This window comes from Cimex lectularius, unplaced genomic scaffold (assembly GCF_000648675.2).
Source record: "Cimex lectularius strain Harlan isolate CLEC.00 unplaced genomic scaffold, Clec_2.1 scaffold23, whole genome shotgun sequence".
Lineage (NCBI taxonomy): Eukaryota > Metazoa > Arthropoda > Insecta > Hemiptera > Cimicidae > Cimex > Cimex lectularius.
In genome coordinates, this window is record NW_019392690.1 from 2,429,603 (window position 1) to 2,447,755 (window position 18,153).

General features: G+C 35.0%; 1 protein-coding gene across 1 annotated transcript; it reads left to right on the top strand.

The window, feature by feature from the left end:
* The first annotated feature begins 2,804 nt into the window (after positions 1-2,804).
* LOC106660956 (histidine-rich glycoprotein-like) lies at positions 2,805-17,578 on the top strand. The gene is made up of 3 exons (XM_014384036.2): positions 2,805-2,956; positions 16,045-16,115; positions 16,682-17,578. The coding sequence occupies exons 1-3, from the start codon at positions 2,936-2,938 to the stop codon at positions 17,454-17,456; spliced, it is 867 nt and encodes a 288-aa protein (XP_014239522.1). The 5' UTR covers positions 2,805-2,935; the 3' UTR covers positions 17,457-17,578.
* The last annotated feature ends 575 nt before the right edge of the window (positions 17,579-18,153 follow it).

Below are 18,153 nucleotides of genomic sequence, written 5' to 3' on the forward strand. Positions count from 1 at the left end.
GAAATAAAAAAAGATGTGTGAATAAAAACTAAAGGCAAATAGTAAAACTTGATTAAACATTTATAAAATGCATATAACACAAATATGGTATCAGGAAACAGGAGGATATTGACAATTTATCCGTTTTATTTACAATTTCCATTTTTTTTTTTTTTTTAGTTTCCTGCTACATAGAAATTTTCCACGGAAGACAATGTTTATGGCTAATGAAATGTCAACGCAGCTGGCTACTAGTCGAAATCGTTACATTTACGGGGCAATAAAATTAAACGGAGTTTATTATTTCCTTGCTTTTTAACAGTTTTTCGATAAATTAAAATTTTTAGCGCATGTTTGGAAGTAAGAATTTGGATTTGCGTTAGTGTACAAATACATTTTCGTCCCTGCGTTGGCTAATATGGTGTCCAAGAGGTGCATTATTGACGACCGTAGACTACTTTGCTGATGTAAATACATGTTGGTGAAAAATCGATTATGATTTCTTTAGATTAGTTCACGACTTTTGTCCGCGATAAACATCTAGACTATTCAGTGGTTCGATGTTATGCTACTGAAGCATTAAAATTTATGTAACCATTCCTGTATGCAATGTACATGCCGGATGTGTGGTTGATGTGTCACGTAAGTGTCCTTGTTGATATTGTCAAATCGTGGGTTAAACCAATAGATAAAATAGATATAATAAAAAACCTTATTTAACTCACATATTACATCAACTATTTCCTTGACAATATGATAACAATTAATACTTATACAAAAGCAGTACAATTTCGACATGAACCAATTTTAAAATATGAACGATAAAATTTGTCGCCTGATTATAGGTCACAGGTTATGTTGAAAAAGTCACTAAAGATGCAGAAAATAAAATTCAGATCTACTTACACCAAACAGCGAATAGGCGAAAATATACACAAGAATGGGTAGATTACATAACAACCAAGACACAAGCGGGACAACAGGATTGAAAATAATTTTTTATGTGTAATCAAAGCATACAGTACTCTACATGGGGATAACAACTAATTATGTTAAGATCCATAGAGTGGAAATTCTGTCCACTGGCCGACATACGTTTGTTACATACGTAAAAACTAATGACTTAATTCAAAAGAATTTATTTTATCCAACAGCTCTCGCGGTCATTGTCACTGGGTAGACGATCTCTAGGCCATCGTCCCTTCAGTCTGTGGGCAGGAATGCATGAAATGAACAGCTTTGTAGAGTGTTTTTCCATTAATGGGATTGTATTAATATGAAGATTTTTATAAAATTTACAGTAAAGGGTTCGAGTTAATTCTTGAACAAAGGGAACAGTTTTGTAAGTAATTTCATTTGATAAATAAAATGAAAAGTCGAGAATTTTTCGATTTTTTTTAGTTAGAACAAGGAGGCTGTTTGGATGTTTGGCCGAACCCTAGAATTCTAGACATAATTGGTTTATGAAGTAAGTACGAAGTTGCAAAGTAGTGTAGATGGACTGTGTTAAGTTGGAACGTCTGTTAGGTAGTCGTGAGATGATTTTGTATCATGCCATCAGTTCTTGTCTTTCATGACGTGTATGTGTGTGAACATTCTATGTCGGCCTATTTCTACGTACAACAGCGTGGCACATTGGGGGTGCAAGACACTTTGCTATCTGTTGTCATATTACCTCAACTCACATATTACATCAACAATTTCCTTGACAATATGATAACAATTAATACTTATATAAAAGCGGTACAATTTCGACACGGCCCAATTTTAAAATATGAACGCTGCTGCATTAAGGGTATAATGTGGAAGAAAGTCATTATGAATCATTCTGAACTATACACTCATGTGTGTTTTGACCGATAACAGGGTATAGACAGAATTTGTTGGTAACAGATTGTTTTGAGCGTTTTACCGACTATGCTGAGATGACTGCAGAATATATTTGAAGAATTCGGATATGATGAGTCTATTCTGAATATAAAAGTCATATTTCGACTGTGTGTTTGTACGGAAAACATTCAGAAAGCTCGAAATGGATTTAATTACAAAAGGCACCGAACGACCGTTTTGGGAGTGCAATTGACCAGAGAGTGAACGAGAAATATGGAACAATTTTGAATAAGAAAAATATACTCTGAAGATATATTATGATATGGCAGAAGATATATTATGTTGAAATCAGACGTTATGAGTCTCTATGTTTATCCCGACAACATGAGAAGAACGTATTGGTACAGTGATTTCTAATAGCAAAAACGAAGAGATAGAGAGAAGAGCGAGGAAAGATGAGAAAGGGAAATACGAAAATGAGATAGAGATAGATAGATAGACAGAGATAGTTTAGTAAGAGTGAGAGTGAGAGAGAGAAATGTATAGATAGATGGATAGATAGGTAGATATATTATATAGAGATAGAGAGATAGAGAGATAGAGGAAGAGAGAGAGGGGTGGGAAGGGAGGGAGGNAGGTCGAAATAGGTTGACAATAAATAATACGAAATATTAAAACCCTTCCTGCCACCCTTTCGCACCTAATCCCTGGATGCACAACGGATGGAAAACAAAGAAGGAACCAAAAAGAAGCAAACAACTTTGAACTTTTCGCATTGGTAGAAACGTGTACTTTCTTTTTCTTACCTTAAGAGTACTAAATTTAGCAGGAAATATCTAAAGTACACGTTTCTACCAGGAAAATAAAATATCAATGAAATAGTCAAACCATTGGCATAAAAAGCGCAGCACTTACTTTTTATTGCACCGTCCGCGTTGTCCGGGCAGATCATACTTTCGCCTGGGGCAGGGCCGTTTTTGCGGGGCACCTCTAGTCATTCGTAACGGGGTTCGTGTCGGGGGGTATTAAGAACTCCCGGGGGTATAAAGGCCCAGTAGACCCCGCTCCGGACCATTGCCCATCTCTATGCCCCGCTGAACAACGACAGTCGCTGTCAACTTCCGAAATGCAGTCTACGACACTCCTGGTACGTCCTAACGCGAATCAGTGTTGTGAAGTTAGAGCAAGTGTTGTTAACTTTCAGGTTCGGATGTTGACATGATCAGTGAAAAGGCGATAGCCCGTTATGACAGGTATAGCGCGTCTCCACGGACATCGTTCCTGTGGATTTTTTAAACATTTGCAAAAACTATGTGCGAAAGCTAACTTAAAGCTATGTACTAGGTGTTTGAAGGTCAAACTGGCAGACAATACAATTTTTGCAGAAATTTGCAAATTGAGACGAAATCATGATCCACTTGTATTTAAGAATCATAATCACCCTTTATCTAATGACATTTCAAATGTATACAAAGAAAGCTAATCAACTCAAAAATACAAAAAAATTAAAATTATATTAAGATTTTACTTTATCTAAGCACACACACGGAATAAATCTGTATGGAAGGACTTTCTATGAATTCAACTTTTTTAACATCAATAAAATATTGTAAAATCCTGAAATTAAAGAGGATAATATATTTAAAAATTTTAAATAGCTCATTTTCAGAACGAATAAAACATAATTTCAAAATATTCTCTCACATTCCATGGCGTTTGTTTTGTACATTTAACAAGACTATCAAATTTTTGCTTTAGTAGTTATTAGAAAACAGCTTTCTTTGATCGATTCGTCTGTAGTTTGTTACGTGATGGGTACCAAATTTTTATAAGTGTGAAAAGAACAAAATTATTATTTTCTACTTTCCCCGTTATAAGCATCGTAAAATCTGTAAATCTCGATATTTTTTAGCTTTTGGCCTTAACCACGTTATATTTATATTTATAGTACTATTATATTTTACACGAGAGAATAATATCATTATTAATTACTATTCACTTCAGTCGGTTTACGATCTTAATTGCCCCTGTTAGCAACATTTCTCTACGTTATTTACTCTAATAATTATGTTTAATTAATAATTAAGCTGTCAGAATCATCACTCTCCATGATATAGGAAAACCGTTGCACTAAATTATTAATCGCATTGGCATTGTATGTGTTAAATTATCATTTCTAAACATATAATATATACATATTTTTTTAAAAGTCAAAAGTGCTGTTAAGTCGTCTGCACATTGGAATATTGTGACGTTATCGTGGGGAAGTCGGCTACATAGACAAGGTAAAGAACTGGGCCTGGCACGCATCCTTGTAGGACACCAGAAAACATATGGAGCTGGGGCGTTGGTTACCGTATTTTACTGAAAACTTTCGGCCCATGTAGTAGTTAGTGATGAATCTGAAAAAGGTTTCCAAGGTCGTTCTTGAATTAATAATTTTAGGATCCTCTGATGATAGCGTTTTTTGTGTCAACAAAAATTCCTAGTCCACAAAAACATATTTCGCTGGAAAAACTCCATATAAGAGTGAACCTGGAGATAGTGGAAATTTCAACTCCAGCAGCCTTTTCCTCGTAGGTGTTAGTATCGACTAATCGATGCATATGTTACAAAAGTGTCGTCGCCTAATCCCAGTGGGTCTGATAGAAGTGGATTAAGTTGAGTTAGTAGTTACTGACTTTTATACGTGAGGTCGTCATTTTTTATTTTAGTTTTTAACAGAGAATAATTGTTTCTACTTGACCGACAATGGGGAATTGTAAATAGCAAGTGTCAAAAAACACGTACAATTTCAAAGTTTCGAATTGTTGCAAGCTTCAAGTCCTCATCCTCATAAGAATTGTTCAACGTTTGTTACCACGCGTAAATGAGCGCAATTAATATTTATTACAGTATTTTTAATAAACAAAACATTAAGAAGTCGAAGGAAATTTTTGGAAACGTGAATGTCAAATTTTCTAAACATTTTTCTAGTCCCTGAAACAATATAAACACTTTCACTTCGGTTTTTTTATTAGAGTAGAGCAGATTTTTCCTTATCAATTTTATCATTCCTACATAGTTTTCTATTAATCATTATTTTTTTAATCTATGGTTTTTGGTTGAAAAAAATTAATTGGAATTAATATGGCCAGTTATGACCATTAAGCATATATGGATATTTTTCTATGTTAAATTTTCTTCCTAAGCTTTCTTTATGTTAAGTTCTTAAAAATAATATCTATGATTTTGTATTTGTCCATACTTGTTTTTATATTATACTCTTATTGATTCAAGGGCTCTTATTTCATTTAATAAGAGAGCTAACAGATCTAAGAAAAGCTTAACTACTGTTTGATGGTATTTACATAACTATAACATTTAAAAGAATCGCGGTCGATGAATTTAGGATTGTAGACTACAAACTTTAATTTCAATTACTAAATGTGTATTTTTGTTTTCACAAATTCACTCATACTTACGATACATTTTTTAACATCATACAATTGACTCAAGAGATATTTTCTTTTACAAAGACCCCTTTTTTATATTGTTTACGTTTATTTAGTAGTAGAATTGAATTCTTCCGGAGGTTTTAATCGTCTAGGAAATGGTTATGCGATTTTCATGGTGAGGCTGGCGATTTTCACAGCGCAGACCGGCCAAGTGCGCGTTCTAATGAAAACGAATCAGTGCAGCGAGTTACGCAAGCGTTGCAGCAAAATAGGATGCAACGGTTCATTGGTTTCGCTCAGTTTTCAACCGATATTATGGAACTAAATGTTCCTTGTAATAAGATAAATTTGAAGCATAAATATATCCATATTGGTTTTGGTTTGGTAATTTTTAAGTACCTTTCTAGGAAGGAACATTTTCTCAGCCAAATCTTTTAGTAATTATTAAAAGAATTAACTATGTGAAAAAATTACAAAATTTACACTGCAAGAATCTTTCTTTTAATTTATTTTAATGGTTTAGTTATATTGTTTTTTAATATAAATTATTTAGCGTATAATGCAAACAATTCATTAATTACGTATGGTTGGGTTTATGCAAAGAAATTATCATTATAATGACGTTCAAGGGGGTTTAAAGACTTTCAATCTTATCCGACCAGACAATGGAAACTATGCAAATGTCCTAGGAAACAGAGACTGAGCGTTATCGTTACTAACTTTTTAAGGAAGCGATTAACCGTTCGTTTTTAAAATGGTCGAATTTTCCGGATAAATAATTAAACGATAGATGATCCTGGCATGTGAAAGCATGACAAACACGAATTTTATTTCAATTTAGTCAATCTCGCGTTCATCGAATGGGAACTGGGCTAGAGCAAAACTAAAAAGCTTCGTTAGATAGTGAAGTCGTTGTTTTGTTCACTAGACGAATCATAGACAAAATTAGTAAAAAGGAGGTCTAAGAATAAGGAATATTTATTTTACTACTAGACATGTTAAGAACTGTGCTAATCCTTTTTACATAATTAATTGTACCTCTCTGCGTTATACATACAAAATCATGCATCCAAAAAAGCGTTTTGAAATCGCATATTTTTTCCTTTATGTAAAACATTGCGTGATTGAATATGTAACTCAAAAGGACCCTCACTCTCACCCTAGCCTTACCATACCTTGCTTGTCCCTAACATCAACCGTAACACTACTTACCTCAACCTTAACCATAACAGTAACCCTAACCAAACCTGAATGTAACTTTAAGCATACCTTCAACTAACCTGGCTCTAATTATAACCCAAACCGTACTACCCAACCTAAACTAGCCCGTCGCTAACCCTTGTCCTAACTAACCCAATCCATGCGCACTCTAAGTTTACGCGACAAAGGTAAAAAAAAATTTGTGTATGCAGCCCAGAAACCCCAGAAACACTACCCATTATCAATCGAAATCAAAATTGAGTACGAAAATTTGATCATGAAAAACAATTGTATATTCAGCCCAAACACTCTTCCATGTTAAAATGTGATATTAAAATAATTATAGACACAAGCGATTTGGAAATATTGTTGTACTGATGGGTTTTGGCAACATCACACCACTCACACCAATGATGTGTTCATACACTTGCACTCCAATAAACACCACCATGAAATTTCGTGCTACAAAATTGTTAGATTTGACCAAAAAAATATGTATACCATTACGAATTTTCATTAACTATCAATAAATAATTGACTTTAACTTAATGCAATTGAACGTTGTCGTAACGGTAGACTGTGTAGAAGGTACATTATAAATTCTTGAATTTTTATATAGAGAAAATAAGTATTTATTCTTAGTACTGATATAAATAATTAGGATAGCAAGGTATTTTAAGAATGACACCTAATAAGTCATTTTTCCTAAGTCAAATAATGAAACTGAGCATGCTTTAGTCAGTTTTAGTTCATTGAAATATCTATGTTGTTAACATAGGCTTATGGGTATATATAAAATCTTCTCAATGATTTTTTTAAAATTTGTATCAAAAGTATTACAATAAGCCATATTTTAAGTATGAGGATGAAAACACAGAATAAGCTTCAGCTCTAGCATATAAGAAATAAAATACATATTTACTGAACTGAATTAATTGTCTATTTATTAGCCAGTTGGAATTATAAAAAGAATAATCATGCCGGGTAATGTAGCATTATCTTATGTTTAGTTCATTTGGTTTTATCAGCACTGTTTACAGTAATTGAATGGATGATGTGATACCGAAAATAGTTTAAATTGAATTTATAACTTATTGTAGATAATCGGTAAATAACTAAAACGTATTATCAAATTGTCATGTTTCAAAAGATTTTTCAAATTTAACTTATTATTCGATTGTTTATTTTTCATTTTATTGCCTTATGGTATAATCAGATCGAACGTTCTTATTTAATATTAATATTGTATAGAATAAGGATGGTTAATTTAGATACGCAATGATTTACCAAGCTTTTCATAATATGTATAAAATCATCAAGAGGTCATCCATTCAATCAAAAAAATGGATACGCAACTCGTATCTCACAGAAATCTATAAGGTATGGATGGCTTTCTACGCTTCCAGTCATGAAAATTATGGCCCTGATGATTAATGAGTAAATACAGTAGAAAAGTAGGCAAACTATCCCAGATTTATTATTTTTAATCACACGCAATTTCTTTCCAGCATGATATTAGTTTCGCTTTCAAACATTTTAGTATTGGATAGTGCTGCCACTTCCTCCCGAATCAGCAGACACCTCCTCCGCCAGTACATTGACTGTCTGTCTTCCTGTCGTCAGAATGGAATTGAAAATCAAATTTCCACAAGTTGGATAACGCCTGAAGCGCGAATGATGTGGAATTCCAGCCGTGGCGAAGCGATTCCTCCTCGCTTGCTCCGGAACGAACGAAGCGGCGTGAAGCCTATTCGGACGGGCACGCGACATTTCGATTACGACACACTTTGTTTACGCGATGGAAAAAGAACCATTGAATATAATATAAAAAAGGTTTAAGTGTTAAATTATGTTAGACCAAATAAACATTATGTGATTTTAATTCAATAACCCTACTGAAAATAAATAGAACAGAAATTATGACTTGCAATGCTCGTCGTCAACGAAAAAAATGTAATCAAGAATACAAGCAAAAAGCATTATATCGTTTATTTTCCACACAAGCATACGAATTTTTTGAACAATAGAATAAAATAAATTTAAAAAGCCACACGAAAAGAATTAATCATTAATGATTTTTCACTTGATGTCGAAATATACCCAAAAATTGTTATCAACTAGATCAGTCTTTCTTTCTATCTGATTATCTCTCTATTTACCTATATATATATATATATATATATATATATATATATACACTTTTATTACCTATATATATATATATATATATATATATATATATATATATATATATATCACTCTGTCTCTCTTTCTTTCTCTCACTCTTTATCTATATCTCTATTTCTCCCTCTCTCACTCTCTCTCTCTAATTCCTTCTATCTTTCTAGCTCTCTACCACTTAGTCTGTCTGCCTGCCTGCCTCTCTCTCACTCCCCCCCCCCAAAAAAAATAGTATTAAAAAATTAGTCTAGTTGGACTGTGCTGAAAGTGATGTATGTAGGTGTATCTAGATGTATTAATGTGTGTATTATACTGCTATTAAGAGCTATTGTATCCCCCGTACTGGATTTAAAGCATACCGGTAAGTCTTAGTTCATCAAGGAATTTGATTAAGAGTATTTCAGTGGCTGAATATCTTTTACGGTTACGTTGTACGTCCCAAAACATTTCCTTCTGCAAGCAAGTCTAGTATTATAGTTTGTGAGTTAGTAGGTGTCTCGGTGTGGTGTTCCGTGTTGGGTTATGCCAACCTTTTTCAGATGTCCATTTAGTTTGCAGTGCCATTATAAAAATCCTGTAAAATTCGCAGTTTTCCCTGCATCGTAATGAGTTACTGGGCCTGCCTCTTTTCCTGTTCCGCACTAAAGATAGCGTTAAAATGAAACGTAAAATAGGGAGAGTGGAAGGCCTCGTAATCAGTGATGGTTACACTTTTTATTCCAAACTAATATATTCCATACCTGTATATGTATACACACACAACCAAATAGACGTATAATAACATAAATTCATGGTATTGTTTTCACCCAAAATAATAAATAAAACAAAACCTTAAAAAAACCCATGGATAATCAACAAATACCAAAAAAAGCATATATAAATGTACAATTATATATTTTCTACACAGTTCAATTATAATTCCGGAGGGGTTTCTTTCTCCTTCCGAGGAATGATTTTAATGTTTTTATTGACATGGATATGTCTTTGGGCTGGATACACAGATTTTACCATTTTCGCGTAATCGATTTTGCGTTACCGAAGAGTAAGGCTCGATTGTGTTAAGAATGGGTTAGGATAGATAGTCTAAGGGTGAGGGCCGGGTGAGGTTAGTGGTTAAAATTGGAGACAGGTTAGGTTAGGTAGGGTAGAGTTAGGTATAGGGACGTATTAGGTTACAAATCATTAAGCGGAGAAAATATGAAAGTACGAAGAATTTTATTTCTCACTTCTCTCCTCCATCTATCTATCTCTTTTTCCCTTTCTCTGTATCTGTCTCTCTCTCTCTCTCTCTCTCTCTCTCTCTCTCTCTCTCTCTCTCACTCTTTCTATCCATGTATCTCACCCTTTCGCCCTTGCTCACTCTCTCTCTCTCTCTCTCTCTCTCTCTCTCTCTCTCTTACTCTCTCTCTTTCTATCCATGTATTTATTTATACACCTATCGATTTATCCATTATCTGCCTCTGTCTCTCTGTTTTTCACTATCTCTCTCCTTCTTTATTTCTATCTCTATATCTCTCTAATTATCTAGCTATGGATCACTATGTATGTATGTATGTCTGTCTCTCTGTCTCTATTTCTCTCAATCTCTTCTCTCCCTCTCTATCGCCCTCTTTTTTCTATCTGTTTATCTTTCTCTATTTACCTGTCTATATATCTATCTATCAATCTGTCTGTCTGTTTGTTTTGTCTGTCTATCTGCCTGCCAGTCTGCCTGTCTGTCACTTTCTCTCTCACTCCTTCTCTCTTTCTATTTATCTATCCATCTAACACTCTGTCTGTCTGTCTCCCTGTCTCTCTTTCTCTCTCCTAGTCACATTAAAAAAATACATTAATACACACTTTTAAAATGAACTTGAACAATTAAATTTTTAAACTTTCGTCTTTATGTGAATAGATTAATAATAACATGCATCTTGTCATCTTGGAACTGTGAATATATTACATTTGTGTTTAGACTGTTCTAAAGCATGTTATTTTGAATGCTAATTTCACTTTTCCAATTAGAATGTTTTCTTAATTATTTTTGTCTCTTATCGCTTTAAACCTTGTAACTATTTCTAGACGGTGCGGGGCAAACCTTTCTAATTTGTTCGATATTTGACATATATTTCTCATTCAAGTACTGATGCAGGAACGAGGGCAATTAATTATTATTTACACTGAATCGTTTTTTTTTTAAATTATCTTTTCTTTCTCTGGAAAATAACTCAAAGCGGACAATAAGAAAAAGGTTAAAATTGGCCGAGGCTATTCAAACATATCAAAAACCCTTCAAGAAAATAAATATTATTATAGGTCAAAAAGTTTCAAGAATGTTTTTTCTTCGAGGTATTTTTCAAAAACGTAAACATCTGTTGTACAATTTTTTTTTTGTATTCATTGTAAATTGTATTTATAAAAATTGTTACCTATTGTATCACATTTTTTACGTTTAAATCGACAGAGGTTGTGATAAAAAATTGTAAAGGGTATACGTAAGAATTAAATCTGCAAACATCTCATGTCTAGTCAAATGTTTTCATTTCCAATTTCGATTTTTGGAAAATTATATTTTAATTTATTAATTATTAATTCAACTGCTGTGCTGCTTTTTTCCCCTCTTCAGCTACAACAAATAATGCGCAGGCTTCTATAGCTGTGTGTATGGTTGTTGTTGTTCATGTATGTAAATATAATGATAAAAAGGAAAGAAAGAATTTCTATTCTTTACTTTTCTAAAATAGCGAAAAGTGACTTTTCTAAAAAAAAAAAGTGACAAAACAATTTATTGCTATTCTTATCTTCTGAGTCTTCTCTTATGATACTAGCTTATCAATTGTGATTAGGTGCTAAAATCTACAACTTATCAAGACTTGACAGATACGGTTGAGAGCACTAGTTTTGAGAATAACTTTAAACTTCACAAAAGGAGCTTATTGGACGGGATGAAAAAGAGTACGAGCAGAAAGGTGTAAGCAGCCGTCACGGTTTTCAAATAGCAAAATGGTACGATCTGGCTCGACGTGTTCGTGGTTACGTGGGTCGAGGAAGTGTCCGAGACGACTTCCTATGAATTTTTACACTTTGAGTGATAGCCGTGTCGTTTCGCCTCGCGTTCCGCAAATTAAACGATTGATCTCTCCATTGTTGGTTTTCCTTCTAGAGATCTACAAGCAAGAATCGGAAAGACCGATGTTGAGCGAATGTCAAGGGGAAAATAAGCATTTCCCGTCAATCTTAACCTTTGTCGTATAATGTCGTATAAACCACTCGGATGGTTTTTTACCACGCCGGTGGATCTCGCTCTCGGTTGAGGTGTGGTGTTTACCTTCTTGGACTTTTCAAAGACAAATTCTGAGTTGAATACAATTAATTATTTTTCACCCAAAGAGGAAACCGAGCCGATGGCGGCGGACATGCTTTCTAAACTTCGGCCGTTTGAGAAAATTGAGAGACGCAATTCCCTTCCACGCAGATGAAAGCGGACCTGAATGAATAGAACGTTAATGTCTGGTAAAAGATCGCCTCGCCTCAGTGGCCACAGAACTGATCCTGGCCACATTTGTCCTTTCTTTCACAATTAGAAAATACAAGATTCACACACACAAAAAAAATTGAATTCAGTGGCCAAGTTTCACATACACGTCCTAAGAAATATATAACGATATAAAGCAATGTTTGTTTGTTTGTTTGATGTGTTTTGTAATATTTTTTTAGTAATATATTTGTTTAAAGTCAATGGGGGTTTCTCAGCACCAGCCTTCATTCTTTTAGTTCCGTCGCGAGTCATCTATACACACAAACCGTTATACTATATTAAAAAAAAGTCAAGAAAGGGTCTTGCGTTCGAAAACGTATGTCTAAATAACACGCAGGACCTAATTAAGAAGAACTTCAGTCTTTCATGTTTTACATTTTTTAATGACGCGCTGTTATGTAATTCTGGCTCAAGGACTGTGGAGACGAAAGATGAAAGCGACGATATGGAGATAAAGTCACGGGTGCATACAATGAAAAGTGCATACTTTTGAAGAAAGGAGTGAAAATTTTCCTAATTGAATTGATGAACCTGCCAAACGGTACATTGCAGAACGGAGCCCGAATCACTTCCACCGAATGAAACACCATTGAAACATCAAAGTGAAAATTTATTTGTCATATTATAATCAAATTCAAGTAGAAATTTTATGGGAAAATAACAACAAAAAATAGGTCCAAAGTTGCATTGAATGGAGAAACTGCTGAGCTATCCATAATTAAATAAACACTAATAGTTTGCTTCATAAGATTTTTGCGATCGCTAGGCCATCGTCTTTCTAATGTGCGGTAATGGATGGAATATGCCAGGATGATAGTTTTTCTTTTAGAGGGTTTATAATGATAGGAAGATTTTAATGAAATTTACAAAATCGAGCTAATTTTTGAACAAAAGGAACATTAAATGTTTTGAATGTGATTTCATTTAGCATTCAAAATAGAGCATAGAGAAATTTTCCAAGAATTTTTGATTGAGCAGTCTGATTAACCCTAGTACGTATGTCTATATTGGTTATAGCTGTATTTTTATAATAGTCGCAGTGATAGATTGGATTGTCTTTTAAGTTTCCGTTATAAGATTTTGTACCATTTCACCAGTTCATGATGTTGATGATGATGATAGTGGAACGCTAAGAAGGGGGATTTTTGTTTTCTCCAAACACTCGGCCTTGCAGCCTACTGGCTTATTGTACTTTTCCTTTGTTTAATTCAATTGACGCGATCCTTCTCTTAAGAAGTAGGTCATTAACTGTCATTCCTTTTTTTTTAGGTCTTTCTTGATATCATAGGTTTGACACAAGTATCTTTCCATGACCATATAGTCAGTCCCTATTTCTATAAATTTGCGTCTGATTTTATTTATTGTTTTGCTATCGAAATGTTTAATCATTATCCAATTTGATTGTTTTTGGAGTCTGGATGAGTCTTCTTCTGCTCAAACTGTATAGAATGTTGTAATGGTTGAGTTCGTGATCATACATCAGTCTCAATTTCTAGGAACAGGTATCTGATTTTGATTGTTATTCTTATGTGATGATGATGATACTGGAATGCAAAAATGGATGTATTCCCCTAGCAATTCAGATTTACAACTTTCTGGATATTGTACTTTTCCTAATTGCTTTGTGCAGTTCAATTGACTCGATCTTTCTCTTTGACTGTCATTGCTGGTAATGTTTTTCTCAGGTCTTCTTGATATCGTTATGTTTCAAGAATGTTTTCGAAACCATATATTTAGTCCCCATATCTAGGAATGGGTATCTGATTTTATTGGTTATTCTTGTGTGCCCAAAATGATTAGTCCCTCACCAATTTGAATGTTTTTGGGGTCTGGATTAGCTTTTCATAGCTTCTCCTTGTAATAAATGTTTCCAGTGGATGAAGGATGAACAGTATTTCTAATGCAGTTGATGGAGTTATTTTCATTGCACCTATGTTTACATATGACTTCTAACTGTAGCAATGTGCGCTCAAATTTTGGTGAACATTCTTCAATTATGAGCAACTTGTTTGTTACCTCTGTCTAGTTCGTTAGATTTATCTTGTTATTTCAAATATAGGTTCTAGATCTATAATTGGTCTTCCAGATATTCCTGATTTCTTCTTTTTCTCCTATTGTTAAAACTTTATAGTGAGTGGCAAGGGATGATTCTGGGATCATATAGCAATCACCATTTCTAAGAATGGGTATCTGATTCGATTTGTTAATGTTGTGTACCCGAAATTTTTAGTCCCTACCTAACTTTAAAAAAAATCTTGATTCACTTTTCCCATGTCCGCCTTGAATAAATGTGTCCAATGCAAGTAGGTTTAATACTATGTCTAAGGGTTGTTTTTATTGCTCCTGTAATGATTGGAATAATCTTCGCTGCTGCCTAACTTTTTGGGACCTTGTTTTTTCATTAGCTTTAGCCCACCAGATTATGAACCATAGGATTTCTTACAGTTCATTACTGCTGAGCATACACAATTTGCCATTTTTGGTATTAGTTTCCAAGTTTTTTTACGGTTCTTGTGACCAAAAGTGGTATTTTACTTTTGGTTTTAATCCCTAAGAGGTAAAAACGGTTCATCCTGTGGCCAGTAGTGAACTTTTGCATGTGTTGTAGGTGAGAGGTCCGGGTTAATTTCTTGTCGAATGTTATGGATAGGGTTAATCTACTTTTTGAATTAGAACACTTTGTTGTATATGGGCCTACTATCTATGTTTCTGTCTTGGTAATTGCAATTAGTGTGGTATTTGAACTATTTGCTTTGTGCCTGGTAAGTGCTCTTGGAGTGAACTCTTTAAATGTTGTGGCAAATTTTCCTCTGACTATATACCACCTGCATTTGGGTGTAGATTACGCTGTTATTCAATTCGCATATAAGATCATTCACACATATACCACAGACAAGCTGTACTCCTTCTTGCGGACACCCTCTCGCCATTACAGCTTCGACTTTTTTGTCGAAATGGAGACCAGAATTTTTCGTATTTTAGCATGGTTTTCATAGAGCAGTTCAGATTTCATCAGTTCCTCATTGCCTTAGGGTTGTGGCCATCGCTTCAGAAGGAGTTTTGTCAAATCCTCGTTCAATATGCAAGAACGTTCCTAATGCCGTTTCTTGATTGTTCAATGAATCTTCTAATTTTATAGCTATTTGATGTGGTGCAGATTCACAGGATTTTCTTTTTAGATAGATTTATTAATTTCTGTGAAAGTGTCTTTCAATTTGACGTTTAAGTTTTGTGTGCGTATTCTACTCCTGTTATTTTAGTTTTGTTGTTTATACGCGTCCTTACGTTTCGTATCACGTCCGCTGTCGGAAGATTGAGAGAACGTTATTGAAATATATTGAGCACTAAATTTCATTTTTTTTTTTCACCAAAATTTTTAACAGTGTGGGAGATTTCGAGCCAAATAGGACGCTGTCTTAAAGATGAACAGTATTATATGAAAACATAATACGCCCACAAAGAAACCGAAACTAAAGTGAAATAATATGACATGAAACCGCGAGAAATTGCCATACACTAATCATTTCCTATAAACCTTGTTAGTATGAAAGTTAGTAGTATAGAAAAGCTAACTTTTTTTAAGTATTGAATATTTTCTAACAAGGAATCTTTGAATTGCAACCTTGGCTTCCCTTTCGAGGCAATAAAAACGACAATATAAAATCGTTACTTTCCAATTGGCGGTTTGGCGGTTGTTTTATGATGCCAGGTATGCAGGTATGACGGGTTGAAGAGGTCGCATTCCATGAGAGATAACAACCCTTTTGGGCGTTCTTCTGGGAACCTCACATTACAGAACTGTCTCGATAATCTCACGACAGGTCGCTAATGGTCTCCCCTATCGAAAACTCAACCCCGGGACGAGTTTGTTTTATTTCAACCGAATCCTCTTTGTTCCAGGTGGCACTTTGCCTTGCTTTCAACCTGCAGTTAGCCCGGACGTTCGGCGACGACGGCGAAGGATCCCATTCGTAAGTATCCGCTCGTGAGAAACGTTCGTTTCCCACGTAGTCAAAACTAGATAAAACATTCTAGTTCTTTACCTTTCCTCGAAATCGAATGGATTACATTATTTCCAAAATAGCAAAAAAACTAACATTGATTCATCATTTTTATTATTTTAATATAACTTAGTTTTAATGAGCTTCAATAGTTCACCTTAGAATCATTAAAACGTCAACAAAAGTTGATAAATACTAGATATATAACAAGATAGCTGAAATGACAGGACCAGCTAACCTACCAGGAATTAGGTCAGCTTACAATTTAAAAATTATAATCCATTCTTTTTGACGAATATATTTGAGCTATTTAAATAATTAAATTGTTAATAATAACAAAATATATAATAATTACTAACCGATTAAGATCTTTTTTCTTCAGATTATTTGAATAAATGTATGAAAATTTATCTTTTTTTCTTAAATTTATATACGTAAATAAATGCATATATTATGTTGTATTGATATTTTACTACTATAAGGCTAGGCTTAGTAATCACACTAATTCTGACTTATCCCTGTGCTTTTGGTTGCAGAAAAAAAGTCATAATCAAAGTACCTGTACACGAGAAGATTATAAAACATACGCACACTGTCTACAAAATAATAGATGGAGGAAAGAAGGAGCATACGGTAAATCATAAGCATGAGCATAAGGGTCACGTAGACCACGTTCATAGCCATGCTGGCCATGGCGAACACAGCCATAAGCATTCCGGCACTCATGGGCACGGACACAAGCACACCGGAGGCTTCGGTCACGCTCATAAGCACGGTGGAGCTTTCAACCACGGTCACAAACACACGGGCCAGGCGGTCCATGGGCACAAGCACCACGGCTCATCGGATCACACTCATAAGCACGGTGGCGACTTCGACCACGGGCACAGTCACAAAGGGCACCATGTGCACGGGCACGACCACCAAGGCCACTTGGGCCACGGGCACGGCCACGAGGGACATGTCGGACACGGACACGAGCACTCCGGACACGCCCATCACGGCCACAATCACGACGGGCACCTTGCCCACGGCCACGACCACGGCGGACACTACGGACACGAACACGACCACCAGGGTGACGTCGACCACGGGCACAAGCACTTCGGTCGCTACGGTCACGGCCACAAACACATAGGACACTACGGACACGGGCACAAGCACCATGGTTACAGTGGCCACGCCCACTCCCATGCCATCCACGACGACGATCATCACCACCACACCTCCGCCGATGAATCCTCGGATTCGAACGGGGAATTCAACGTCTACGCGCAAATCGGACAGGAGATATATCCTTACTTGCAATAGTCAAATTCTTAAGAATGATATACCAAAAAGAAAGCGTTCGTTTCAAACCAAATGGCCAAAGAGCGTCCAAAGTTAACCAATAACGTTATGTTTATTTATATTGTTGTTAATTTGTTTATTTGCTAACGTGATTTTATAATAAATGTTTTTTTTTGTTAATTACATTATTCTTGCCTGCTCACTACTACTTGCTAAACTGAAAGGTAGAATTTTTCACAGTGAACAGCAAATGTTTGAAAATGTGTGATGTGCTGGGAAAAATGCGAGTTTATTAATGGTATTAATGGAAAGTTATGGCGCCCGACCCCTATTTGTCAACTAGAGATTTTGGGTTCGAATCCTGGCTTAACCCATCGCTTTTTAATAGATAATAGCATGAAAAATGTATTATAAAGTGGTTTGACACATCGTCCGTGTCTCCCAGAGTTGGACGTTATGCCTCCTCGTATGACAGGAGTTGCTTTACTTTTATTAGCTAAGAACATATTTCATATTGAGATTTTTTATTTACATCCCATCTCGGGGGGGGGGGGATTAGAACATACATGAGAGCAACCTGAAAAAGCCAATTTTATTTTTGTTTAGAGGCCATTAGTCGAAATAGTTTATCTTAATACCCTCTGAAGTTCGTTCATCATCTTCCTTGTATACCAAAATGATCCAAATTTATCTGACTTCTCATGATTTAATTAACTTT

Bases quoted from the DNA above. Each gene is read 5' to 3' on its own strand.
- LOC106660956 (XM_014384036.2), top strand. From the start codon at position 2,936: ATGCAGTCTACGACACTCCTG. The intron at 2,957-16,044 runs GTACGTCCTAAC...TCTTTGTTCCAG, and splicing joins TGCAGTCTACGACACTCCTG to GTGGCACTTTGCCTTGCTTT. The intron at 16,116-16,681 runs GTAAGTATCCGC...TTTTGGTTGCAG, and splicing joins GACGGCGAAGGATCCCATTC to AAAAAAAGTCATAATCAAAG.